The sequence below is a fragment of the Puma concolor genome, chromosome B1 (assembly GCF_028749965.1).
Source record: "Puma concolor isolate L17-30 chromosome B1, mPumCon1.1.hap2, whole genome shotgun sequence".
NCBI classification, from domain to species: Eukaryota; Metazoa; Chordata; class Mammalia; order Carnivora; family Felidae; genus Puma; species Puma concolor.
This window is the reverse complement of record NC_141670.1, coordinates 97,661,122-97,689,034: the sequence shown is the minus strand read 5'-3', so window position 1 is coordinate 97,689,034 and position 27,913 is coordinate 97,661,122. Positions and strand designations below refer to the sequence as shown.

The window sequence follows — 27,913 nt, the reverse complement described above, 5'->3', positions numbered from 1 at the left end:
ACATGATAGAGGATTCAACCAAGGGAAAAGTGTATGCTCTTAGCCATTTTGACATACTGAACCTTAAATATCTCTTTCAAATTTATATATACTCAAATGTAAAACAATTAAATGTGAATAATTTTTAAAAACCAAATAAATCAGTAAAACCAAAAGTGGAACAAAAACTAAACCCAAAAGGTATCATAATAAATATAAATGGGCTGAACTCACCTATTATTAGAAAAAAAATGAGGCGGGGGTGCCTGGGTGGCGCAGTCGATTAAGCGTCCGACTTCAGCCAGGTCACGATCTCCCGGTCGGTGAGTTCGAGCCCCGCGTCGGGCTCTGGGCTGATGGCTCAGAGCCTGGAGCCTGTTTCCGATTCTGTGTCTCCCTCTCTCTCTGCCCCTCCCCCGTTCATGCTCTGTCTCTCTCCCAAAAATAAATAAACGTTGAAAAAAAAAAATTTTAAAGAAAAAAAATGAGGCGGTCCTATAAATCAGCGTGGTGAGGAAGAACATTGGAAAAAGACAAATATGAAGTTGGTCCCTTCTGTCTTAAAAAAAAAAAAAACAAACAAACCAAAAACTCCTAAAATATGTGTACATGTATAAATGGATAGGGCTCACAGGTATATAACATTAAAAACAACGGTCACCATTTGGGAAGAGAGGAACCTTCACAGGAGTAAAGAGAGACTTCTCAGCTTTGCTCTATATATTTTTATGTTGTTTGAATCCTGCCAAAACTAAGTTTTTTAATTAAAAAAATTTTTTTTAACGTTTATTTTTGAGAGACTCAGACACAAAGTACAAGTGGGGGAGGGGCAGAGAAAGAGGGAGACAAGGAATCTGAAACAGACTCCAGGCTCTGAGCTGTCAGCACAGAGCCCTTTCCATGGCTCAAACTCACGAACTGGGAGATAATGACCTGAGCTGAAGTCGGACATTTAACTGACTGAGCCATCCAGGTGCCCCTCCTAAGTTTTGAGTTTGTGTAGGTAAGTAAATAATATCAAGGAAAACAAATTCCAAACTGTTAGCACTAAGTATCTCTGAAAAGTAGAAGGAAGTAATGGGAACAAGACTATTCTTCCTCTTTTTACTGTATCTCCTTCTCTATTGTTTGAATTTAAAAATGTTAAAATTAGTGAGTGCCTGGGAGGCTCAGTCAGTTAAGCATCTGACTCACGCTCAGGTCTTGATCTCAGGGTCATGAGTTCAAGCTCCACATTGGGCTCAGTGATGGGCATGAAGCCTACTTAAACAAAAAAGTTACAGTGAGAATCTGTGAAATAGCAAAGAAGAGGGCATGTGATCATTTTCTTTTGCCTTTTCTCTTACGTAAATTATCTATTCCTGTGCTTTACCAACTGACTAGATAGTTTTTACAAATTTTATTGGAACACTGTCCATGAATAGACTTCAGGAAGTACATAATTTTAATGAGATTTGCAGTTTAAAGTTTTGGCTGCTGCTTCTTCTTATGTAGGTCTTGGCTTAAATGTTACCTCTATGGTTAAGTGGGGCTTTTTTTGGACAATCAAAGGAGTCTTCTTTATCACACTCTCTTGTTATATTATCTTTATAGTGTTGTCATCATCTATTCTTTGCTTTTTAAAAAAAATAATATTTTTCCTACATGAAAATACAAGATCTCTGAAAGGAAGAATGTGCCTTGATCATCTTATAGCACAGGACCTAAAATAATGCTTAGCATATAGTAAGCACTTAATATTTGTTGCTTAAATGAAAAAAGTAATATTCTTAAAAGTTCAGAAACTTGCATTTTTGGGAAACTGAATGATGATAATTTACTGGACTCTGGTAACCAGAATACGTTTATTTATTTATAGCGGTAGATACAAGTAGTATAATAAACAAAGCTGGATATGCATTATGGTTTCTTTTCCGTAACATTATTATGCCAAAACCAAATTTTAATCAAGGTTAAAAATTAATTAGGGCGCCTGGGTGTCTCAGTCAGTTAATCATCAGACTTCAGCTCAGGTTATGATCTCTCAGCTCGCGAGTTCAAGCCCCATGTCAGGCTCTGCACTGACAGCTCAGAGCCTGGAGCCTGCTTTGGATTCTGTGTCTCCCTCTCTCTCTGCTCCTCCCCTACTTGTACTCTGTGTGTGTGTGTCTCTCTCTCAAAGGTGGATAAAATTTTTTTAAAAAAATTAAAGGAATAAAAATTGATTAACACATGAAAATTGGCAAATAGAAAGTGGTATTAAGAAATACTAAATACTGTACTCTGTCTTTATACTGTATTGCTTAACAAGTATATTATCTAGTAATTGTTTGTTCTTGGTCCTAAGAATTGTGAGAGGCAATATGAATGATTTGGTTTTGCTGGTCCAGTCGTAAAAACAATAAAGTACCAGCCCACTTAATGGTAGTTTGGGTTGTATACCTATGTAAACAAAGAGGAACATTAAGTTAAACTTGTATTTTGTTACAAATCAAAGAGCAAAAGTATAAAACATAAGTGGTGGTCCCATTAAAACATTCAAAATAATAGATAAGTACTTACTAAAGCTCACTGATAGAAATGCACATTTCTATTTTCCATTTTTCTAGGTAGAATAAACCCTGAAAATGAATCACATTTTGCCCACAAATCAAAACTACACCATTCCGTTTGAAAAGACAGGCAGGTATTTAAAAATAAAATTAAATTAAAAAAAACACTTTAGAAATATTTGGGAAAGTTAAATAAGTGGTACAAAGTTTTCATGAATCATAGTTTAGTAGACAGGCAATGTAGAATAGTAGTTAGATCTTGCTGTGTGCCTGGGATTCAGTTTTAGCTCTACCTACCACTAGCTCTGTGATCTTAGATAAATCACTTATTTTCTCCGTGCTTCAGTTGGGATAATAGATCCTTCTTCATAAAGTTGTTGGGAGGTTTAAACAAGAATGTGTATGTATATGTGTTTGTATTTTTACAAAATGATGCGTGGCAGATTGTACAGTACTACATAAGTAATAGCTACAGCTATTGTTATCCAGTAAATATTGAGTGTTAGTTGCTGTGCTGAAGATGGGAAGACCTTACCCTAAAAGAATACACAGTTTATCTTCTCTACTTTCATCCCAGTTCCTTTTGTCTATATTTCACGTCTTATATCCGAGAGAATAAATTTAAGGTACATAGTTTAATCTCAATCTTAAATTTTTTCTCCAGTTTTATTGACATATAATTAATATGTAACATTGTATTAATTTAAAACTTACAGCATAATGATTTGACTTACGTATATATTGTGAAATGATTATCACAATAAGTTTAACATCCATCACCAAATATAGTTACATATTTTTTTCTTGCAATGAATATTTTTAAGATCTGTAAGATAAATAGTTCTGGGGGGTGTAATGTACATTATGGTAACTATAGTTAAAAATATATGGTATATTGGCACCTGCTGGCTCAGTTGGGTAGGCATCTAACTCTTGGTTTGGGCTAAGGTCATGATCTCACTGTTCGGTTTATGAATGTGAGCCCCACGTCGGCCTCTGAACTAACAGTAGGGAGCCTGCTTGGGATTCTCTGTCTCCCTCCCTCTGCCCCGGCCCTGCTCATGCTCACTTGCTCTCTCTCAAAATAAATAAATTAAACACACACACACACACACACACACACACGCATATATATGTGGCACCTGGGTGGCTTAGTTGCTTGAGCGTTGGACTCTTTATTTTGGCTGAGGTCATGATCCCAGGGTCGTGGGATGGAGCCCAGCATCAGGCTCCGTGCTGAACAGAGATTAAGATTCTTTGTCTGTCTGTCTGTCTCTCTCTCTCCCTCCCCCTGCCTCTCTCTCTCTCTCTCTCTCTCTCTCTCCCTCTCCCTCTCCCTCCCTTTACCCCTCCCCCCTCTGCCCCTCCCCCACTCGCACATGCACACTCTTTCTAAAATAAAATAAATACAGATAAATGGATAGTATGTTTGAAAGTTGCAAAGTTCCAAGGAGAGTAGATCAATCTGTAATTTTTACCTGATATTTAAAGAGATGGCTAGGAAATTGACCTAGTGCCTAAAATAAAATATTTTAAAGTTATTTTAAATTTTGTTTCATAGATGTTTGTTTGTTACTAATGGGTGTCAGCAAGTTAGATATTCTATACCGGAGACTTCTCCTCACAAAACTTTTTATCAGAGGATGGGGGAGGCCAGAGGATCTCAAAAGGTAACCACTTTTTTCTTAATGTTTATTCTAAATTTGTTTTAGTAAAAAAAATTAAAAATTTTTTTTCAGTGATACAATCCTTTGTTATAAATATGAAGTGATTGACAACTTAAGCATTAAAGTATATAAAATATTAAATTGCTTTTTCTCTTCTGTCTTTTTAATTATTTCCGTTTTATCCCATATAATCATAAATTATGTTAAAAGTAATTTTAAAATTAAAAATAAAGAGCTCTCAAATACAAAGTAGATTTTGAACTTTAATTATTTTTAAGTTGCTTATAGTTTCCAGGGATAGAGCTTCCTCATGTAAATTGAATTTGTAATGACTATAAAGCTGGCATATACTGTAGGTCATAGAAGTATCTGGACTTAAGAAAATGAATTTTCAGGATTTATGCCTTTAATTTTGAGTATTGCATATGTTAATTGCTTTCTGAACAATGATATTTCTCAAATGTTTTATGGATAAGATGTCCAGCTTGAATAAAAACCAGTAGCCTCATCTTTTTCTCTAATGATTTGAATTAAATTTTAACATAGCTTATGAACTGGACTTGCAAATTTTTCAGCATTATACATCACTCCCTGTATAATGGGCATATTGAATTTTTCCCTTTTTCCCCCCTTATCCTAATAGACTCTTCGAATTCAGAAAGATGATTGGAAATCGAGAAAGATGTCAGAATCTGGTTTCAAGTGATTACCCAGTACACATTGATAAGGTATTTAAATGAAAGAAATGCAATTACAGAAATTCTGGTTTAACATAAATATGTGTCAAGAATAGGTTGAGGGGTGTCTGGCTGGCTCAGTCAATGGAGTGAGTTCAAGCCCATGTTGGGTATAGACATTACTTGAAAATAAAATCTTAAATAATAATAATAATAAAATAAAGCTTAAAAAAAGAATAAGTTGAATATTGGAGTATAATAATAAACACTAAAACATGAGTACAGTATAGACTTTTCATTTAATATGATTAAAATAAATACCATATGTATCCTAATAGGATGCTTATAATAATTGTAATCATGTATATGAGAGCATATATTTAGTACTTGCTTAAACAGAAGAAAATATTTAAGGCTTCATCTTTTTGAGCCTCATTTTGTATCTTTAGGATCAGAAGGATTAAAATATTTAAGAATTATGAGTAATACAGGGAAGTATTCTACTTGGAGAATCAGCACATGAGAAGTTGTTAACCAAAACGCCTATTAAATAACATCAGGGAAATGTTATGGGAAATAGTTAATTGGTGAAAGAATGGTAGAAAGAAAACGCAGTAACATTAGAGAAAATTAGAGAATATATTTGAAATAGTGTTGTTTTTTAGCAACCATGTTTTTCTGTAAAAAAGTTCTAGGATTATATAATTGGATAATTGAAGTATTGTTGGGGAAGGGGTACAAATGCATAGCCTTCATATCTCTCATTGCCCTTCAATCAAAGTAACTCTATTTTCATCTCTTATATGTATTGGATATCCTTAGAGGATTTCATTTTTCAAAACAGTTCCACTACTAAAAACAAAATTTTATACATTGGAAATCCCTCATCCATACCATATAGCTATTCTTTCTATAGCTTCTGGATTTAGAACATTTCTCCCTCAAATTTTGCTAAATGTTACTATTTACCTGGTTTTTTTCCTATTAAAAATCACAGGCTTAAAACAAACAAATTAAAAGCATACCAAGTAAAAAATCAAAAAGCTAACTTTCTGTCACTTTCCACTGCTTAATTCTATTTGTATCCCAAGGAAAAATTACTGTTAAGATTTGGGGATGCATCCCTTCCTCTTCCCCTATTGTTCCCATTACTGTCTCTTTTGGTTTTTAAAAATTGAGGTAAAATTCACCTGCCATGAAATTCACCTTTTTTAAGGTGTGCAGTTAAGTGTTGTTGTTTTTTATTATTCTTCCTAAGATGTGCAAACATCACCACTATCATTACCTAATTCCAGAACATTTTTATCTCCTCAAAAAGAAACTATGTACCCATTAGCTGTTACTTCCTACTTCCCCAGCCTCCCACCTGTTAGCAGCCACTAATCTGCTATCTCAATGGACCTATTCTAGACTTTTCATATAAATGGAATCATATAATATGAGGTCTTTGTGTCTGGCTTATTTCACTTAGCAAAAATTTCTTGGTTCATCCATGTTATGTAACATTACCTTCTTTTTTATTGCTAAATAATATTCCATTGTATAGATATGTGACATTTTGTTTATCCATTTATCAGCTAATGAACATATGGATTGTTTCTGCTCTTTGACTATTATCAATAAGGCTGTGAACATTCATGTTCAAGTGATTTTGTGTATATATGTTTTGAATTTTTTTGATATTAATCTAGTAGTGGAATTTCTGGGTCATATGGTAATTCTGTGCTTAACTTTTTGACGAACTAAGAACTGTTTTCCAAAGTGCACCATTTTACTTTTCCCACCAGTAGTGTATAATAGTTCCAGTTTGTCCACATTCACACTATTTGTATTAAATAGCCATCCTAGTGGGTGGTTTTCAATATGCCTTTCCCTTATAACTGTGATGTTGAGCATCTTTTCATGTGCTTAGTGGCCATTTGTATGTCTTCTTTGGAGACATCTATGAAATCATTGCCTATTTTTAACCGGGTTAGTCATCTTTTTATTGTTGAGTTATAGCTGGTTTAATTTTTAAGTCTATATTACTTATGGTTCTAAATTGCTTTTTTTTCTTACCAAGTTGCCATTTGTCCCAACACTATTTGTGGGATTATTACTCCCTTTCACATTAATCTGTGCTGCCTCCTTTATCAAATAATTTATTATTCTAAATCATATAAATTCATATTGTACACATCAGGTCTCCTTACCATTTTCAAAAAATGCAGTGCAATCCTAATTAAAATACTCAATTTAGAACTGAAGTCTATAAAATGATCTTAAAATTATTTTGGGAAGAATCATGAAAGTACAATCAGATCAGGAACACCTAAAAAAGAAGAGTGATAAGGAAAACCTACTTCAGTCATTTGTCAATAGATATTATAAAGCTGCAGCATGATCAAACAGCATGATATTAGTATAAATGAAAGGTAGGCTAATAAGCATTATCTACAATAGCCAGATTATGGAGACAGCCCAAGTGGCCATCACCTGATGAATGGATGAAGATGATGTAGTGTACACACACACACACACACACACACACACACACACACACACAATGGAATATTACTCAACCATAAAAAAAGAATGAAATCTTGCCATTCGCAATGACGTGGATGGAGTTAGTATTAAGCTCAGTGAAAAAAATACTGTGTGATTTCACTCATATGTGGAATTTAAGAAACAAATGAACCAAAGGGGAAAAAAGAGAGAGAGGGAGGCAAACCAAGAAACAGACTCTTAACTATAGAAAACAAATTGATGGCTACCAGAGGGGAGGCAGATGGAGGAATGGGTTAAACAGGTGATGGGGATTAAGGAGGGCACTTGCTGTGATGTGCACTGGGTATTTGATGTTAAGTGATGAACCACTAAATTCTACATCTGAAACTAATATTGCACTGTATGTTAACTAGCTAGAATTTAAATAAAAACTTGGAAGCCAAAAACCAAAAAAAAACCTTTTAAACGAGTGGGGGGAAAAAAGATAGACTTATAAAACCCAATAAAGGATTGAAAATAATGTTATAACTTATTAAAACTTACTTCATGATAAAGTAGCATTTTAAGTCACATGCAAAACAAAATGTGGATTATTTAATAAGACATTACTGGCTAGAATTTTTGTTTTAAAATAAGATGGTTATATATGGTATCCACAGATAAAATTTTTTGCTTACAATTTTAATGAAAATATGTGGTGCTTTACTGCTAATTTAATTTTGACTACTGACCTGATAAAGATTTTTTATTTATAAAAAATAACTGATGAAGGGAAAGTTTAGGTGTCAGACATTAGCAAATGCCTTTGCTATAAATATAAATATACATTTCTCCTTATTTAATGTTTACATGACTCATTGTCTCAATGGATTGCTTAAACATCAAGTCAACCCTTATTTAATTGTGGTAAATTATTTTTACAGTTTCTTTGTAAATTGTTCTTATGTTTACTTTGATATTTTTGAATTCTTCCAACTAGTATTTTATTGACTTATTTCATGCTTTTGTACAAATGCAGTTTATTTATAGTTTACTTTTCCAACTAGCCTGTAGTAAAGGATGTAAAAGGAAAAGAAATGTGTGTGAGGAGCCATGCCTTCAGAAAACTGACTGGGGCAAAAGAATACATGGTAGTCAGTGAAAAAATTTTTAATTGAATGGAACTTTTTTATATTAAAACATGCATGATAGACCTTAGTCTATATGTATGTATACATTTTGGTCTTGCTTTTCTTTTAGATTGAAGAGCAGTCAGACTGTAAGATCCTAGATGGACACTTTGTTTCCCCCATGGCCCACTATGTGCCTGATATAATGCCAATTGAATCCGTTATAGCAAGGTAAGAATTTTTATTCAGAAAGTTTAAAGTAGTAAATTATTTTTTACTTACAATTATAATATCAATGGCATACTATTTTTAATTGGTTAGCATTAATTGCAGTAATTATTTAGCATTGCTCCCGGTAAACGTGGGGTGAAGCAGAATAAAACTATAGAAAGGAGACTGTTATAAATAAGGTAATTTATATAAGCCTAATGGAACCACAAAGATAAAACCTATTAGATAAACAAAAGACAAAGAGAAAGAAATCTAAGCATTCCACTACAGAAAATCATCAAATCACAAAGAGACAAAAAGAAGAAAGGAACAAAAGAATAATAAAATAATAAAAAGAATAACACAACAGTCAGAAAACAATAAACAAAATGGCAATAATAAATTTATAACGGTCAATAATCACTTTAAATGTAAACCAACTGAATTCTCTAATCAAAAGACTTAGACTGGCTGAATGGATTGAAAAAAAGAAAAAACAGGACTCAAGTATGTGCTGCCTATAAAAGACTCACTTCCAGGGCACCTAGCTGGCTCAGTTGGAAGATCATTCAACTCTTGATCTCGGGTTTGTGAGTTCGAGCCCCACATTGAGTGTAAAGATTACTTAAATAAATAAGCTTTAAAAGAAAACTGTTTAAGAAAAAAAAGATTCACTTCAGATGAAGGACATACATAGACTGAAAGTAAAGGTATGGAAAAAGATATTCCATGCAAATGAAAGTCAAAAGAAAATAAAGATAGCTATATTATATCATACAAAAAAGACAAAGATTGGAGGGGCACCTGGGTGGCTCAGTCAGTTAAGCATCTGACTTTGGTTCAGGTCATGATCTAATGGTTCATGAGTTTGAGCCCTGAATCGAGCTGTCTGCTGTCAGCACAGAGCCTGCTTCAGATTCTCTGTTCCCCCCTCTCTCTGCCCCTCCCTCCCTCTTTCTCAAAAATAAACATTAAGAACAAATACTGGATAAGGGGTAAAGAAGGTCATTATATAATGATAAAGGGATCATTCTAACAAGAGGATATAACATTTGTAAATATTTATGTACCCAATATAGGAGCTAAATATATATTTAAAAAAATTAACAAACTTGAAGGCAGCAATAGAATAACAGTAGGGAGCTTTAATACCTGACTTGCAGCAATGGATAGATGATCCAGACAGAAAATCAGTAAGAAAACATTGGACTCAAACTACCCATTAGATCAAGTGGACTTAACCTAGATATTCACAAAATATTATATCCAACAGCATCTGAATACACATTCTTTTAAAATACACAGGGCGGGGCACCTGGGTGGCTCAGTCAGTTAAGCATCCTACTTTGCCTCAGGTTGTGATCTCACAGTTCATGAGTTTGAGCCCCACATCGGGCTCTATGCTAACAGCTCAGAGCCTGGAGCCTACTTCGGCTCCCTCTCTCTCTGCTTCTCCCCCGCTTGTACTCTGTCTCTCTCTCAAGAAAATAAACATTAAAATTTTTTTTTTTTTAATTAAAAATAGAACTACCATATATGATCCAGCAACTCCACTTCTGGGTATATATTTGAGGGAAACAAGAACATTGATTTGAGAAAATATCTGCACCCCCGTGTTCATTGCAGCATTATTTACAATAGCCAAGACATGGATCCAACCTAAATGTCCACCAGTGGATGAAAGGATAAGGAAGTGGTATATAAAAGGAGTGCAGTATTATTCAGACATAAGAAAGAAGGAAATTCTCCAGGGGCACGTGCATGGCTCAGTTGGTTGAACGGTTGAGTGTCTGACTCTTGATTTTGGCTCAGGTCATGATCTCGTGGTGGGTGGGATTGAGCCCCATGTTGGGCTCTGCACTGACAGCACAGAGCCTTCTTGGGATTCTCTCTCTCCCTCTCCCTCTCTCTCTACCCCTCCATCCTCTCTTTTCAAAGTAAATTAAATAACAACAGCAACAAAAAAGGAAATTCTCCCATTTGCAACTACATGGACCTTGAGAACATTATGCTAAGTGAAATAAGTCAGACAAGGACAGATACCATATGTTCTCACTTATATGTGGAATCTAAAACAACGATGACAACAACTTGGAACTCAGAGATACAAAGAACAGACTGGTAGTTGCCAGAGTTGGGAGTGGGGGCTGGGTGAATTGGGTGAAAGCGGTCAAAAGGTACAAACTTTGTTATAAAATAAGTCTTGAGGATATAATGTACAGCATGGTGACTGTAGTTAATACTGTATTGTATATTTGAAAATTGCTAAGACAGTAGATCTTAAAAGTTCTTATCACAAGAAAAAGGATTTTTGTAGCTATGTGTGGTAATGGATGCTAACTATTGTGATGATCATTTCACAATACATACATATATCAAATCATTAAATTATATACCTGAAACTAATAATATATGTCAATTATCTCAGTATTTAAAAAGAGATTTTGGAAGCTGAAAATGGGAAGCCATTAAGATCTATATAGATACTTTCCCTACCTCCCTTTCCTGTATGCTTCCTGGTCTCTTATCCCTGCTTTATGACCCATGCCATTTCTCTGTGGGTAGTTTATCTTTCTCTGCTTCTCATGCAGTGACAAAAAATAGCTACCACAGCTCCACAGAGCCTTCATGTTGAAAGCTCAACAGAATCTGGAGTCTGTCCTAATTATAGACTACCAAAAGAACAAATCTGTACTGCCCTAATTTGTACTACCCCAGGCCCAATCAACTGTAGCTGAGGAGCTCACATGAACTCTACCTATTTATCACGGGCACTGGAAAATACTCTTGTGAGAAGGTACTGTAATATGAGCAGACAGACTAATTAGTGAGCCTCTATTAGATGAGTGGTCAGTTATTACTGTAATAAAATATTCTTATTAATTTAAAGCTATTCTTCAATAATGAAGTCTCTACATGGAATGCTATGAAACAGAAGGAAAAAAATAATAGCAGAGATGTCCAGCATTTCACAGAAAGCATTTTTAAATGTTTTTATTTACCCCAAATCATCAAAATATCAAGAAGCAGGACAGTTCTGAGAATGCAAAATGAAGCAGAGTTGTTAACATTGGCAGTTTTGATGAAGAGATTAAAAATTAAGAGTTAGTTCCCATGAGCACAAAACAGAAAGAACCACTGAACCCTCCTAATGTACTTGTGTGTATTCTGTATTCAACAATTTATTGATAATAGATAACTAGTGATATTGTCCCCTGCACAAGCAAAATAAGCTCAAAATTGAGGTTTATGTTGCCTGAGAATGCAGCTACCTAAGGTCAAACCTTGAGTTGACAGAATGCAGTATTATACTAGATAATAATTCTAAAATACCAATTGCTAAGGAAATAAAAAAGGCAAGTAAACCAGTTTAGGAAGATAAAGTTCTGAAGATGAATGGTGGTGATTGTTGCATGACACTGTAAATATGCTTTTTAAAAAAATTTTTTTGAGTTTATTAATTTTGAGAGAGTGAGTGGGGGAGGGGCAGAGAAAGAGGATGAGAGAGAGAATCCCAAGCAGGCTTTATGCTGGCAGTGCAGAGCCTGATGTGGGACTCAAGCCCACGAACCATGAGATCATGACTTCAGCCAAAACCAAGAGTCGGAAGCTTAACTGAGCCACCCAGGTGTCACCCCAACAATGTAAATGTACTTAATGCTGCTGAATTGTACAACTTAAATATAGTTAAAATGGTAAATTTTATGTTACGTGTATTTTACCACAATTAAAGTAAAAGTCCTATAGGGAAAAAACATTAAATGAAAAGCAAATTACTACAATAAGAAGATGACACATAGGGAAAACTGTTTTTTGTTTTTTGTTTTTTGTTTTTTGGCATCTGGCATGGATTGCTTTTTCTCCAAGTTGGAAAGCAAAAGAGATAACGTAAAGTATTTTACTGATACATCAACAGCTTGTACAACCAAGCATTATTCCTGCAAGGAGAAAAAGCAGAGCTATGTAGAGAGTTGTTGTTTCTAAGACTTACTCATATATATTGATGTCTCAACAAAATAAGAAAATTTCATTATGCATTTATAAAGTGATACTGAATAAGGTAAAAATGATTATAATGAATTCTGTGTTTATATTGTACTGCATATTTTAATATCCTAATATAATATCCTAATATAGCAAATTTATAATATCTTATTTGCCTTTATGCAAACATGAATTATTCATCATAATTTGAATGTCAAAATTCTGAATGATCTCTTCTCCCAAATAATTTAATTATTTACAAATTGAAAAGTTTGTATTGAAAATCTTCTAAAGAGAATTCTACTTATGTGTTTTATTTTAAATAGGTTCCAACTTATTGTTCCTAAGGAGTGGAACAGCAAATATAAACCTGTATGCATTCATCTTGCTGGAACAGGAGATCATGTAAGACTTTCTATGACGCCTTAATCCCTAATTTGTTAACATACTCTTTGTAACACAGATGTGGTTATTACATTCTTTAAGTATGTCATCTTTTCTTTCCTTAGCATTACTGGAGACGACGAACACTAATGGCTCGTCCTATGATTAAAGAAGCCCGAATGGCTTCTTTGTTGCTAGAAAACCCTTATTATATCCTTTTGTGATACCTAGAAATCTTTTCTTTTATTTATAGATTTAGTCTTCAAAAAGAATGATAGATAGTAACCAGCTTTTCTAAATCAGTTAAATTTAGTGTCGGTTCAGAAAATATTTAAGAAGCAAGAATGAAAAGAAGTGAAAAATTATTTCATGCCTTTAAACAACCAATGTTAAGGATTGTGCTTCCACTGTGTAATGAAGATAAATTGTACTTTTTTCTTATAAAACTTATGCTGGATTTTAATATTATTAAGTCAAATGTTTGCTATTAAGGAAACCTTCATGTTTTAAATTCATTTACATTTAAGTCATCAGTTGAGGTTTAGAACAGTTCTTAACTTGACTTTCAAGATGACGTCAGACTATTACCAGAAGAAGAAATGAAACTGATGCACAGATATAAAGAAATGTTCGGGGCACCTGGGTGGCTCAGTTGGTTAATCATCTGACTCTTGGTTTCGGCTCAGGTCATGATCTCACGATTCGTGAGTTCAAGCCCCACATAGGTCTCTATGCCGACAGCACAGAGCCTGCAGAGCCTGCTTGGGATTCTCTCTCCCCTCTCTTTTTGTTCCTACCCTATTCATGTACTCTCTCTTTCTCTCTCAAAAATAAATAAACTGTAAAAAAAAATTTTTAATTTAAAAGAAATGTTCAACGTTGCTGGTAATAAGAGAAATGTAAAGTTAAAGCAACATTACCAAAGATTTAAAAAATAAAACCCAGTAGTTGTGAGGCTATTGTAAAAAAAAAAAAAAAAAAAAAAATAGGCACTCTTATTACTAATGGCTGTGAAAATTGGTTTAATCCTTGGGGAAAGCATTTCTACTGTATGTATCAGGAGCATTAAAAAATCTTATGTCCCTTGACAGTGATTTTGATTCTTGGAAATTTATTCTAAGGATAAAATACAAAGAAAAGAGAAAGTTGATTGAAAAGAGATTTATATAGTTTTATTTATAATAGTAAAGCATTAGAAATAGCTTAAATGTCTCACAATAGAAAAATGGTTGAGTAATTTGTGGTTCATAATATTAGAATATTATGCAATTGGTTATGTATATTGCTCTACCATTTACTACCTGTATGACCTTGGACCTGTTATTTAACCTTTTAGTACCTCAGATTTTTCATTGGTAAATGGGAATAATCTCTTAGATTATTCAGAGTATTAACTAGTTAATACTGTCTAGAACAGTGCCTGGTAAATGACATTCAGTAAATTTTAATGGTTAGTTATTGTTAAAAAGTTTACAGTAATATATGAAAAGTATAATGCAAAAATAGGATACAAAACTCTGGTGTGACATAGATAGGCAGAAAACCTAAAAACAGAAAATCCATTAAAAACTGTGTGTAAGGAAAAAATACTGGACATACACCAAAATATTAATATGGTTGTCTGTACATGAAGTAGTTTTTCTTCTAATATACTTTTCTGTATTTTCTAGATTTTATATAGTCAACATATAAATGAAAAAAAAAAACAACCTTAATTTTAAAATTAAGTTGAAGATTGCACAGCCCTTTGGATATACTAAACACATTAAATTGTGCACTTAAAATGAGTGAATTATGTGGTATGCAATATCAACAAAGCTGTTTTAAAAAAGAAAAAAATCACATTGAAAATCCTGAGAACTCCTCAACAGCCTATTTGAGATAATTAGAAAATAGTTATTTCAGTAATAAATTGTGTTCAAATGTAACTATTTTGCTTAAGTAAATATGTTTTGAGACACAAACTGTATTTAATTATTTTAAAACTTTCTCTTTGACCCACATTCTTAAATGGCTGCAGGAAACCCAAGGACCAAATGTAAGTATACATCACCTTTGTTTTTGTAATCTTTATGCCAAATTTTCAGTGGTATTAAAATTTTTGTTAGTCTTTGGTTAATCGTTTCTAAGTTTAACATGCAAATGTTATTTGGGGAAAAGTTCTGTTATAAAACTGTAGTAGTCATGTTGAGTTAAATTTTTATCTTAAGCTTTTTGCACTTAAAATGTTTGATAAAGAGATAAATAAGAAATTTTAGGGGTGCCTGGGTGGCTCAATCATTTGAGCATCTGACTTCGGCTCAGGTCATGATCTCAGTTTGTGGGTTCAAGCCCCACATGGGGCTCTGTACTGACAGCTCAGAGCCTGGATTCTGCTTCAGATTCTGTGTCTCCCTCTCTCTCTGCCCCTCCCCTGCTCACACTCTGTCTCTCTCTTCTCTCTCAAAAATAAGTATTAAAAAAAAATTTTTTATTTAATTTTAGGGGCACCTGAGTGGCTTATTTGGTTAAGTGTCCTACTTTTGATTTCAGCTTAGGTCATGATCTCATGGTTTGTGGTTTCGAGCCCTGTCTTGGGCTCCATGCTGGTGGTGCAGAGCCTGCTTGGGATTCTCTCTCCCTTTCTCTCTGTCCTTTCTCCACTCATGCTTGCTCTCTCTCTCTCTCAAAATAAACTTAAAATAAAGTTTTTAATAGGCTGATGGAAGATATATTTTATTTATAAAACTGTAACTGAAGAAATGTTAAAACATTTTCCTTCTTAAAGTACATTTACTTACTTCGTGAAATTAACACCACTCCTTTTTATTCTTGCAATGTATAGTATAGGTAATCTGAAGATAATCTCTTCTTGGTTTTTAGAAATGATGAACTATGAAGCATTTCCATAAGCTATGTCATGTTTGGTTTTGATTCATTCAGTAAATATTTGATTCAAAACATTGGGAATATAACAACAAAAAGATAAGGTCCTTACTGTCATAGAGCTTATATTCTAGGATGAGAGATAGATAAAAATAAATAAGGTAATTTTGGATATTTATCAATGCCATGAAGAAAATAAAGCAGGGCAACCAAGTAAAGAATAATAGAGGTGGGCGCAGGGTTGGAGCAGTGTTAGATCTGAGGACATGATATAATGAGAAGGAGCCACCAAGGTGAAAACCCAGAGGAAGATCAGCCTCAGAGAAGGAAGAATGAAAAACCTAATATAAGCATGGGAGAGTAGTATAAGACAAGGTCAGAAATGTAGGCAAGGGTCAGATTTATGAAGAGCCATGTGCTTTGAATTTTACTATAAGTGCAGTGGGAAACCTTTGGAGGACTTTAAGGAGAGGAATGATCTGATTTGTGTTATTAAAAGCTTATTTTGGCTTAGTCGGGCTAGTGTGGCAACAGAAAAATCAAATAGGAAGCTATAGCAGTAATGCAGGAGGAAAAAAAAAGTGACTTTAAGGAAGTGGCAGTAGAGATGGAAAGAAGCTCTCATGGGTAATTAGAAGTTGAAATGATAAGACTCATTGATAAATTGGATATTGTTGGTAAGAAATCAAAAGTTCTGACTTGCATGTGTTAAATGTGTGATGTCTGTTAGAACTGCAGGTGGAGAAGTTAAGTAGGGAGTTGGAAAGTCCTGGAGAGGTAGATTTAGAGGTCACATGTTCTATGTGGTCGTGACATGGAAGAGATATAGATGAAATTGGAGTGGGTTGGAAGCAAACCTGTATCCTATGAAGGATAGTTTAGAATAAACTTTGTGAAATGTGAAAAATTAATGTCCAAGCTAAGTAGTTCAAGAATTCTTACTCTGGAACCAAGCTCTGTATTCAGAACTAAGTGTGTCATTTTTACTCTGTTCTATTGGTGGTTAAAAACCCAAAAGAGTTTATTGAGTTATAGTTAGAGGCAGCATGGGTTTAACAGAAAGATGTTGACTTTGGAGTCATAGAGACATAGGTTGCAATTGTAATTTGTCATTTAATAATTGTATTACCTTGGTCTAAGTATCTGTTACCTCATTTATAAGGTGGGAATACTCTATAATTTCTTCCACACAGAATTGTTGTGAGAATCATGTCTATAAAATATCCTATCATGTATCATAAACCCAAGAAATATAATAATACACCAGTATATTTATTTTTCTCAAATAATTCATTGTAAGAGATGGTTTGCAATTTAAATAGTAAATTTATTTTTATCTCTCTTTTTAAAAGCCATCTTATGCTTGTTTTCATCAAAAGTGTGAGACTCGGTCCACTGTTAAAAGTAAATAACCACTGTCCCAGAACCCTACATTAGTAACTTCTATTAAAAGAGCAAACTGAAGTGAGTTTGATAATTCAGACTTCTGTACGAGGCCAAAATACATAATCAGGGGAATTACGTGATCATCAATAGAAAATTGGAATGAGAATAAGAAACAAATGTAAGGATACATGGGCTGTTTTATGAGGAAGCACATCTATGATCTATTTTGACAGAGGATAGCATAGTTTCCATAAAGAGAAATTCTGACTTAGAGCTCTGAGGAGATGTGGTAGGACAGTGGACATAAGCTCTTTGGGGGCCAGAAATGTGTTTTTCACAACTTGGCATTCCTACAGCTGCTAGTTCTTTGTGCATAATTACCCTACATAGACATACAGTAAACAACCATTGATAAAGTGAATTTTATACACCTCGACAAGGTTTCATCCAGTGGCCAATCATGTATGTCTTTATATGAACTAAAATTTGAAAACAGATTCTAACTTGGACACTTCAATAATAAGATAGTATTCTTTTTTACCACTAAATAGGCATACCTTGGAGATATTTCACCAGCTGCATTAGCCCCTAACAAGAGAGTCAACCCCTCCTTTGAAGCTAGCCATTGTCATCTCTTCTCTAGCTATGAAAGTCCTAGATGGCATCTTCTTCCAACAGAATGCTGTTTTTCAACATTGAAAATCTGTTGTTTATTTGTAGCTGCCTTTGTTAGTTATCTTCACTAGATCTTCTGGATAACTTACTGCAGCTTCCATATCAGTAGTTGCTGCTTTACCTTCTTGCAGTTTTATGTTATAGAGATGGCCTCCTTCCTTAAACCACATGAACTAACTTCTAGCTTCAAACTGTTCTTCTGCATCTTCTTCACCTCTTTCAGCCTTCATAGAATTGAAGAGAGGTAGGGCTTTTCTCTGTAATAGGCTTTGGCTTAAGGCAATGTTGTGGCTGGTTTGATTTCTATCCAGACCAGTCTTCTCCAAAATTGAAAACCGTTTTGCTTTCTATTTTGTGTGGTCGCTGGAGTAGCACTTTTAATTTCCTTCAAGAACTTTTACTTTGCATTCACAACTTGGCTAACTATTTGCTGCAAGAGGCCTAGCTTTTGGCCTATCTCCGCTTTTGACATCCCTTCCTCACTAAGCTTGATCATTTTTAGCTTTTGACTTAAAGTGAGAAATGTGTGACTCCTCTTTTTACTTGAACACAGAGGCCATTGTAGGGTTATCAACTGGCCTACTTTCAAGATTTTTATATCTTAGGGAACAGGAAGGTGGGAGAGAGGGAGAGAGGTGGAGAACAGCTGGTCAGTGGAGCTGTCAGAACACACATAACATTTATCCATTAAATTTGCCATCTTTATATGCGTGCAGTTCCATGGTGCCCCAGAACAATTACAACAGTAACATCACAGATCACCATAACAAATACAATGAAAAGGTTTCTCGATAGTATGAAAATTACTAAATTGTGACAGAGACATGAAGTTAGCAAATGCTTTTGGAAAAGTAGCATCCATAGACTTAATCGATACAGGGTTGCCATAAACCTTCAACTTGTTCTTTTTTTAATGTTCATTTATTTATGTACACGTGCGTGTACAAGCGGGGTGGGAGCAGAGATAGATGGAAAGAGAGAATCTCAGGGCTCACACAGGGCTCAGTCTCACAAACTGTGAGATCATGACCTGAGCTGAAATCAGGAGTCGGACACTTAACTGACTAAGGCACCCAGGCACCCCATAAACCTTCAATTTGTAAGAAATGCAGTGCAATCCAAAGTGCAATAAGATGAAGTATGCCTATGTAAGAATGGTTTGGAATCTAAAAAGATTTAAATGCTTCTAATAAGGAAATGTACTTACATGTAAAATTAGTTTCTAAAGACAGAAAATTCTAGTTGAATTGGTTTTGTTTTTATTTTAGAGAGAGCAGGGGAGGGGGTGAGAGAGAGAATCCCAAGTAGGCTCCATACTTGGAGTGGATCCTACCACCCTGGGATCATGACCTGAGCCAAAATCAAGAGAGACACACAACTGACTTAGCCCTCCAGACACCCCTATTTAAGTTAATAAAAAAACATGTATTTTTATGAAAAATTACTTTTTCAACCAACTTTTAATTATTAAAAGTAAAGCATAGGGAATATAGTCAATATTTTAATAACATTTATATAGTGACATATGGTGATTGCAGTTGTCATGGTGAGCATTGAGTAATGTATAAAACTGTCAAATCACCATGTTATACAGCCGAAACTGATATAACATTGTATGTTAATTACACTACTATTTAAAAAATAAAAAATTTTCCAGTTGATTATATTCATAAATTGTGTATTTTTTGAAAATAAGCAACATATTTAAGATTTTGGTAATACATGAGCCTCGTATTAGGTTAAATTCTTTTACATTGCTTTTAAAATTTTTATGCTTTAAGTTCTATTGTAATAATTTACCCCTGTGTAAATTCATATGGGACAACCACGAATTTTTTTTAACAGTTTGTTTAAGTGCTACCAAATAAATATATTTCCTGGGCTTCAAAGTAGTTAATTGAATTTCAATAAAAAGCAGATATAACTTTTAAAAAAATAAGTATTAGCTGATTAATATGTAGAATAATGTTAGCACTCTTAATTCCATCAGTTTGTTCCATTAGCTATCTGATCCTTTAAAAGAAAAACATGAAGTCTGGCTGCCTGTTGTAATTTTGCATATATTAAAATGTAAATACATAAATAATTTTCTCTTTTGTCTTGTGAGGCTAGAAGGTCCAGCCTAAAAAACGTGTCTGACCTTTTTGTGATGGGAGGAGCTCTTGTTTTAGAATCTGCAGCTCTCTTGCACTGGCTAGAGAGAGAGGGTTATGGACCTCTAGGAATGACCGGAATATCCATGGGAGGACATGTAAGCCTTTTAATTTCAACTGATACTTAATTGTGATTATGTTTGTAAGATCTAGAGAATGTAGTTATTTTAAAAATGTACTTAAGATGTAGAATTAATTTTAGTCTTGGCAAAAGCAGGAACAGGTTTTAAACTTTTCCCATTATAATGATTTTTTTTTGTATGATTTATATAGACAGTGATTGTACTTCATAGTCATAGCTCAGGTATTGAATTTAATTTAATATTGTATTAAAAGTTAATTTTTATAAAATTTAACTTTTCACATCTCAAATATAAGTGACTTACTTTGCTGTTAAATTGCTGAAGATAGCAAATGTAGAAAATACTTTTCATTTATCTCTTATTGCTGTCCCCAGTGATAAAGAGGTACCTGTTATACCTTTGTCTTCTAGAATATACTGAAACAGCCTCCTAATTGTTTCTCTTTCTCTAGTCTTTTCTTTCATTAAACTTCTTAGTTTTTCTCCACACCATAACTAGAGTGATTTTCCTAAATCTCATCTCTGCTCTCTCCTGCTTAAAACCTGCCAAAGGCTTGCTATTCCAGTGGGCTTTAGATATGCTGGGTGCTAGCATTCTCCTAGTGCCTTCTCATGCCTTTTCACCTAACCAAATAACAGTTTGCCCTTCTGGTTCCAGTCTAGAGCTTACTTCCTATGAGAAGTTCCTCCACTCCCAGCCTAAACCCTAGACTGTACTTCATCTCTTATTAGTACTTATTTCACTGCATTGTGATTACTTGTTTAGCAGTTTTTCTCCATGAAGCAGTAGGTTCAGTAAGGGCTATTGATATGCTCTAATTGTTTCCTAAACATATTAAGTCACTCCATACATTTTAAAAGAAACAACAACAAAATATATATAGTTTTCTGTAAGTAATTTGAATTAATTTTAAAAACTGGCTAAAATTCAAAAATATTATTAGTGAAATTGAAGGGTGGAAAATTATTTCTTTTCCCTACCTAGTAATGTTTGCATTGTTATGACCCAGATTAGGATCTTAGAACTTTCAGCTGAACTACTGCCTATACTGGTTGGTTTCCTACCTCAGATCTTACTCTTTCTAATCAATCTTAGGAAGTGCTATCATTTTAGCTTCCTTGAATCACTTCTTTGACATTGCCACTCTTTTGTTCAGGCCTCTTTATTAATTTCCCATTATATACAGAGCAAAAGGGACCTCTCATCTGTTGCTATTCAGTCTTTCCAGCCTACCTATCTCCCTCACCCCATTCACCATATATGCCCTATTGACCAGCCAAAGTAAGTTATATTGGCTGTTTTCGTAGCAGACTTTGCACTTTTTCACCATCTTGCCTTTGATCATGTTGTCTTCTTTATATAGAAGACAAGACCCCATCTTTCATTTTCCCTAAAGGACAGCCATTTCATGAAGCCTTCTCTGATTCCCCTAGCCAAAAAATAACTTTTCCTTTCTCTAAACACACACATTACATTATATAAGTTATATAATTTGCTTTGTAGTTCACCAGCCTTTTTTACAGTCAGCCTCAAAGGTCTGAGATTTTATAGTTGTGATTTTGTTGTCACTGAGCAGGTCACTTAAGTACGGAGTGTGATTAGCCTCCTGCCTAGTGTCTACATTTCAGCATGTTTGCTCTATATTTACCCAGTAGAAAGTAGTTCTCTGTGGAAGATCTTGAGATTACTTAAAATTTTCCAATGTACTTTATTACTTTCTAAGGGAGAAGTTATATGTTGTTGTTGAATTTATGATTTGGGGTTTCACAAGGTTGCTAGACATTCTCATGAGTATTTAGAGATTTTTTAAGATTTTATTTTTAAGTAATCTCTTTACCCAATGTGGGGCTCAAACTTACAACCCTGAGATCAAGAGTCGCATGCTCTACCAACTGAGCCAGCCAGGCACTCCAAGTATTTAGAGATTTTGTGTTCATGTCTTATCTTACCAATTACTACTTTCTTCATAGTAAGTGAAGTCTTACCAGACTACTTTCTTCATAGTAAACAGTTTTCATTTTAATGAATAGAAATTTAAACAGAAGCTCTCTGACTGTTAAACATATTTCAGATGGCTTCCTTAGCAGTATCCAACTGGCCTAAGCCCATGCCATTGATCCCATGCCTGTCTTGGTCCACAGCATCTGGAGTCTTCACTACGGTAATTTAATTGCAATTAATACTTAAATAGCTATATTTAATGAAAGGTAATTGTTTTGGGGGGTTCCTAAAACCCCCTCCAGGTTTGGTGGTTCTCTAGAAGAAATCACAGGACGTACCACCTAGTATTACTCACAACTAAGACTTATTACATCAAAAGGATACAATACAGAATTAGCAAAGGGAAAAGGCACATGAGGCAAAGTCCGGAGGAAATCAAGCACAACCTTCCACTGGAAGCTCACAGGCTGTGTTTAATTCCTCTAGCAATGCGTTATGACACTATGTACAAAATGTCCATCAGTGAAGGTTGATTGAGCCTGGGAGTCCAGGGTTTTTATCAGGGGTCAATCATTTAGGTAGTCTCTGCCTCATGTACCAAAACTCCAGAGGGAAAGTATGTGTTCAGCAGAAACTACACTGTTTGTCACAATGACTTTATCATTTATCACTTTATCATTTAGAAAGATATATATTGGGGCAAAGAACTGTTTATTAGTCCAGTTCCCAGACTCTAATCAAGGCCCAACATTGCAAGTAGAGCTTTCTAAAGATAGGAAATCTCAAGCCTGCTATGTTTACTCTTTTCTGCACATTAATAATAAAATTATTGGACAAAATGCTTGATAGTGTGGTTTGATCTTAATTTAGTTTGTTATTTCAGGGTGTGCTAAGTAAGTCGATTAATTGGAGGGAGCTGGAAAAGCAGTATTATACACAGACAGTTTATGAAGAAGAAATTATTCACATGCTTGAATATTGTGGAGTAAGTATTTTTAAGTTCTGCATAACATTGGAGGGGGGAAAAAGTTGATTGTGTTTCACGTTTTCAATTTTTAAAAAGAATCGCAAATTTGTTAAAAGGCAGTACTGTTTTTTACTTTTTAAGATTCTTCATTTTAAAATAAAATATAAATAGGGGCACCTGGGTGGCTCAGTTAAGCCTCTGACTCTTGATTTCAGCTCAGGTCATGATCTCACAGTTGTGACATCAAGCCCCACATCAGGCTCCATGCTAACAGCATGGAGCCTGCTTGGGATTCTCTCTCTCCATCTCTCTCTCTGCCCCTCCCCTGCTTGCACTCACTCTCTCTCTCTCTTGAAAATAAATAAACATTTTAAAAATAAATAAAAGAAAATATAGATATAAAAAATCGTGCAAAGCAAATGTATGGCTTACAACATTTATTAAACAGAAAACCTGTTTCTAATAGGTCAAGAATAGAAATTGACCACCCAACACAGAAACCACTCCCATGTGTCCTAATTAAAAAGCTCTTCTCCCCGCACTGCTAATCATTACCCTTATTTTTATAGTAATTACTTCCTTCTGTTTTTAAAATAATTTTATTGTCCAAATATGTATCCTTATACACTACAATTCTTTTTTTTGATGTGCTTTTCTGTGTCTTTTAATCTGTAAGTTCCCTTCCATTCCTTTCCTTTTCCTTATAATTTATCTGTTGAAGAATTTAGACTATTTACCTTTAGAGTTTCTCACCAACTAGATATTTTTTATTGCATTCTCATGGTATAGTTTAGCATGTTCACTCATGCTCTATATTGCCTGAAAGTTGGCAGCTGGGTCTAGAGGCTTGATTAAACTCAGTTTTTATTTCTTTGGTAGGAGTGTCGGAAGCGCATAATGTCCGGTTGTCTATTTTGTGGTGTAAGCCTCCATTGATGTTTAATGCCTATGTCTATTAGTGGAGGACTGCAAAATGCTGATATTCTAAATCTGTCATTTCTTTTTTATTTATTAATTTGAACACTTGTATAAAAAGGCACTTATTGGTTACCTATTATTTGGCTCAGTTCATATATAAAAGGCAGGATAAATGCTTGATATCTTTCCCTTAATTTACTAGTTTTCAAGATAATGAATTGGTTCCCTCTTAGTCTCCTAAGGTGACCAATTCCTTTCATGGTTTTTTTCTTTTTATGAATTTTTAAATTTTGTACATTCAGTTTGGAAGTTACCAAGGATCTCAAGAAATCTCAGAAAGAAAAAACATCTATACTATCAATTAGGACTTTTTATTTATGATTACATCACTATAAATCTCACTCTTGTAAAGGAAATCTATCTTGCATAACCTCAAAGTGTATTTACTTGCCTAAGAACTTTGTAACAAAATATCTCTACCTGCTAGTTAGTTCCTTGTGTTCCCCCATACATATAATAAAAAAATGCTTATATTTGAGAACTTATGATAAAACTCAATATGCATCTTTTTAAAGGGATGTCAAAAATTTTGGTTGTCTGAAACAGCAGTGTAGTCTTACCCAGCACTTTTTTTATGTCTCTGACTCTTGGTGGTTGTATACAACTCTTTTTGTCTCAGAACTTGTTCACAGCAATACATATTCAGGGAATGTCAAGATGGCTTCCTTTTTTGTTATAAAAACTATGTTTTTCTAATCAAAAGCAGTTAAAGTTGTTGGTGTACCCCTCTGAGTAATTCTGGGGTGCTTGATCTTACATTTCTCAATGTTTTTAGGTGTACAGTTCTTTGGTCCAGATGACTCTAGTGATTTTTTCTGTTAACCAAGTTGTTGGATTTTTTTCCTGCCTTCAATCAATTTTTCATTCTTTAATTTTTTAAATAGCCTGTAGGTCATATGTTCAAGCATCAAAAAGTATAAAAAGGCATATAATGAAACAGTTCCTACCCGTACTCCCAATTTGTCTAGGTCCTATCTCCCTCAACAAATAACCCACTATTTATTAAAGTTTCAAGGAATTTTTCAAACCAATAGAAATATGACCTTTTTTCTTACCTTTTTTCATGGACTATACACAAATGTTTCCTTTTTCTTTTTTACTGCTGCATGAGACTATATGGATGGACATACCATGATTCATTAACTAGTTCCCTGTTGATGGGTATTAATGTTGTTTCTCATTTTTCACTAGTAACAAACACTGCTGCCATGAATAAATTTCACAAGTGTAAATTCCTAGAAATGTTGTTCCATTTGTAATGTGGTTAGATTTTGTCTAATTCTAGTTGTTTCAATTTTTACTACCAGCAGGAACGTGTGTATCTGTTTTCCCATAATTTCACAAATTCAGTGTGTTAGCAAACTTACGGGTTTCATTTTTTTTTGTCAACCTAATAATGAAAATTGGTATTGTTTTTACTTAATTTACTTAATTTTAAGTGAAATTGAACATGTTTATAAGTTTAAGGGTAATTTATATTTCATTTTCTGTGACCTTTATGTGCATATCCTTTGCTCACTTTTTCTATTGTGGTTTGGGACTTTATATTCATTTCTAGCTTTTAATAAATTAAAGCAGTTAGCTCTTTGTCATATAAGTTGCAAATATATTTTCCCAGGCTGTCATTATTTTTTCTTTTGACTTTGTCTTTAGTATTTCACAACGTTTATTTTTACTTAAATTACTTTGTACTTACAAGTCCTTAAACTTAGTACATCCTTTTGAGATTTTAATAGGTAATATTTTTTCCTTGATAATTTTTAATTCTTCTTAGTTCAGCCTAAGAAAGGGATTTGAGGTAGCTGATGTATTACTGCCAGGATACACTCATAAGGCTTTTGGAAGTTCTAAGATTAAAGCAGATCATGAATTTCAAAACTTTGGCAATAAAAACGTGATGCAGACTAAATGATACCCTTTATTGTTTAATAGGAAATATTAAGCAATATAGTATAAGTCACTTATCTTAGTCCTCAGATAAATTCTGAAATCTCTTTTTTCTCTGTTATTTTTTAAGTTGTCAAATATATGCAACATAAAATTTACTATTTCAACCATTTTTAAGTGTACAGCTCAATGGTGTTAATAAATGCATTCACATTGTTGTGCAGCCATCACCTCTGTCCATCACCACCATCCATCTCCAGAACTTTTTCATTTTACTGAACTGAAGCTCTGTACCCATTGAACAGTAACTCTTCATTACCCACTCCTTCCAGCCCCTGGCAATCCCCACTCTATTTTCTGTCTCTATAAATTTGACTACTCTAGGTACCTCATAAAACTTAAAATCATACAGTATTTGTTCTTTGTTTCTGGCTTATTCATTTAGTGTAATGTCTTCAAAGTTCATCCATTGTCGTATGTATCAGAATTTTGTTCCCTTTTAAGACTAAATGATAATCCATTGTATGTCTATAGCACATTTTGTTTATTTATTCATTGATGGACATTTGTGTTTTCTTTTTATTTTAACAAGGTTGTTAAATAAAATGTATTTTATACTAAATGATGTCTTCTTTTGTATATTTAGACAGATTCTTTCAAAATGGGACAAGAGTTTGTGAAACGCTTCCCTATTGGTGCAGACAAGCTAACTAACCTTAATCTGGTGTCTAGAACTTTAAATTTAGATATGACAGACCAAGTTGTATCCCAAAAACCTAGTGACTACCATCAATCTAATAAAACATCTATCAGTGCCACATCAGAAGGACTCTTGTTGCAAGATACCTCTAAGATGGAGTGCTTCAATCAAACACTTTCACCCAATAAAAGTAGTTATACAAGCTGTGGCCCTCAGTCATATCACCTACTCAGTAAAGAACAAAGAAGAAACAATCTTCAGAAAGAATCTTTAATATTCATGAAAGGAGTCATGGATGAATGTACTCATGTGGCAAATTTCTCAGGTACCAATTTTATATGAAATGGAGAATGTTTGCTGATGTGTAAATATTTGTGAAATATTTTTAAGGATGCTTTACATTTTAAGGATGTTTACAAAATAATTTCATATTTTCAAGAATATGTTTATTGTTGGCTCCAAAATGTATTTTACAGGATAAGTTGATTATTTAAATATATCATATTTTATCCATGAAAATCTAAATCCATCTAATTAGGGGTGCCTGGGTGGCTCAGTTGGTTAAGCATCCAGCTCTTGATTTCAGCTCAAGTCATGATCTCACAGTTTGTGCAAGCCCTACGTCAGGCTCTGCGCTGACAGCATGGGGCCTGCTTGGGATTCTCTCTCTCCCTCTCTCTCTCTCTCTGAGTCCCTGCCCTGCTAGTGTGCACTCGTGTGCACTCACTCTCTCCTAAAAAATAAATGAGTAAACTTAAAAAAAATCCATCTTAATAGTTAACTAAAAATATATTGGATTTCATACCTTATTTAGAATGTTCATCTCATTGTATTAGAGGTGAATATTATGATATTATGTAATATTATAGTTGATTTTTAACTTAATCAAAAAGTTGTAATTTGACCAACTTGACTTACTGTACTATCAAGTATGTTTTATTTTCTAATATGATAATATTTATATAAAAATCTTAGAACTTTTTAAAAGTATATATGTTGCATCTTTTAAAATTCCATACCTAGTTCCAGTTGACCCAAGCCTCATTATAGTGGTTCAAGCCAAAGAAGATGCCTACATTCCACGAACAGGAGTTCGAAGTCTACAAGAAATCTGGCCCGGTTGTGAAATCCGGTATCTAGAAGGGGGTCATATTAGTGCTTATCTTTTTAAACAAGGACTCTTCAGGTAAGATGATTGGTCTAATATCTATTTATTTGGTTTTGTAATTTTTTGCCTCAAAAAGAGG

At 34.0% G+C, this 27,913-nt stretch overlaps 2 protein-coding genes across 12 annotated transcripts in view; one reads left to right on the top strand and one right to left on the bottom strand.

Moving 5' to 3' along the window:
* The window catches only part of MFSD8 (major facilitator superfamily domain containing 8), a 153,156-nt gene that overhangs the window by 95,715 nt on the left and 29,528 nt on the right, over positions 1–27,913 (bottom strand). The gene's annotated exons all lie outside the window — the stretch shown is intronic.
* Positions 1–27,913, top strand: part of ABHD18 (abhydrolase domain containing 18) — a 44,105-nt gene that overhangs the window by 11,981 nt on the left and 4,211 nt on the right. The window contains exons 2-12 of one of the 3 annotated variants that reach the window (XM_086704259.1): positions 4,072–4,180; positions 4,821–4,905; positions 8,584–8,684; positions 12,974–13,052; positions 13,157–13,243; positions 15,044–15,069; positions 20,070–20,208; positions 22,265–22,354; positions 23,018–23,119; positions 26,613–26,991; positions 27,690–27,852. In XM_086704259.1, the coding sequence (XP_086560385.1) occupies positions 4,089–4,180; positions 4,821–4,905; positions 8,584–8,684; positions 12,974–13,052; positions 13,157–13,243; positions 15,044–15,069; positions 20,070–20,208; positions 22,265–22,354; positions 23,018–23,119; positions 26,613–26,991; positions 27,690–27,852 (1,343 nt within the window). In that variant the 5' untranslated portion in view covers positions 4,072–4,088. Of the gene's footprint in view, positions 1–4,071; positions 4,181–4,820; positions 4,906–8,583; positions 8,685–12,973; positions 13,053–13,156; positions 13,244–15,043; positions 15,070–20,064; positions 20,209–22,264; positions 22,355–23,017; positions 23,120–26,612; positions 26,992–27,689; positions 27,853–27,913 lie in introns of those variants that run through there. The other 2 variants (XM_086704260.1, XM_086704261.1) reach the window with 2 other exon arrangements.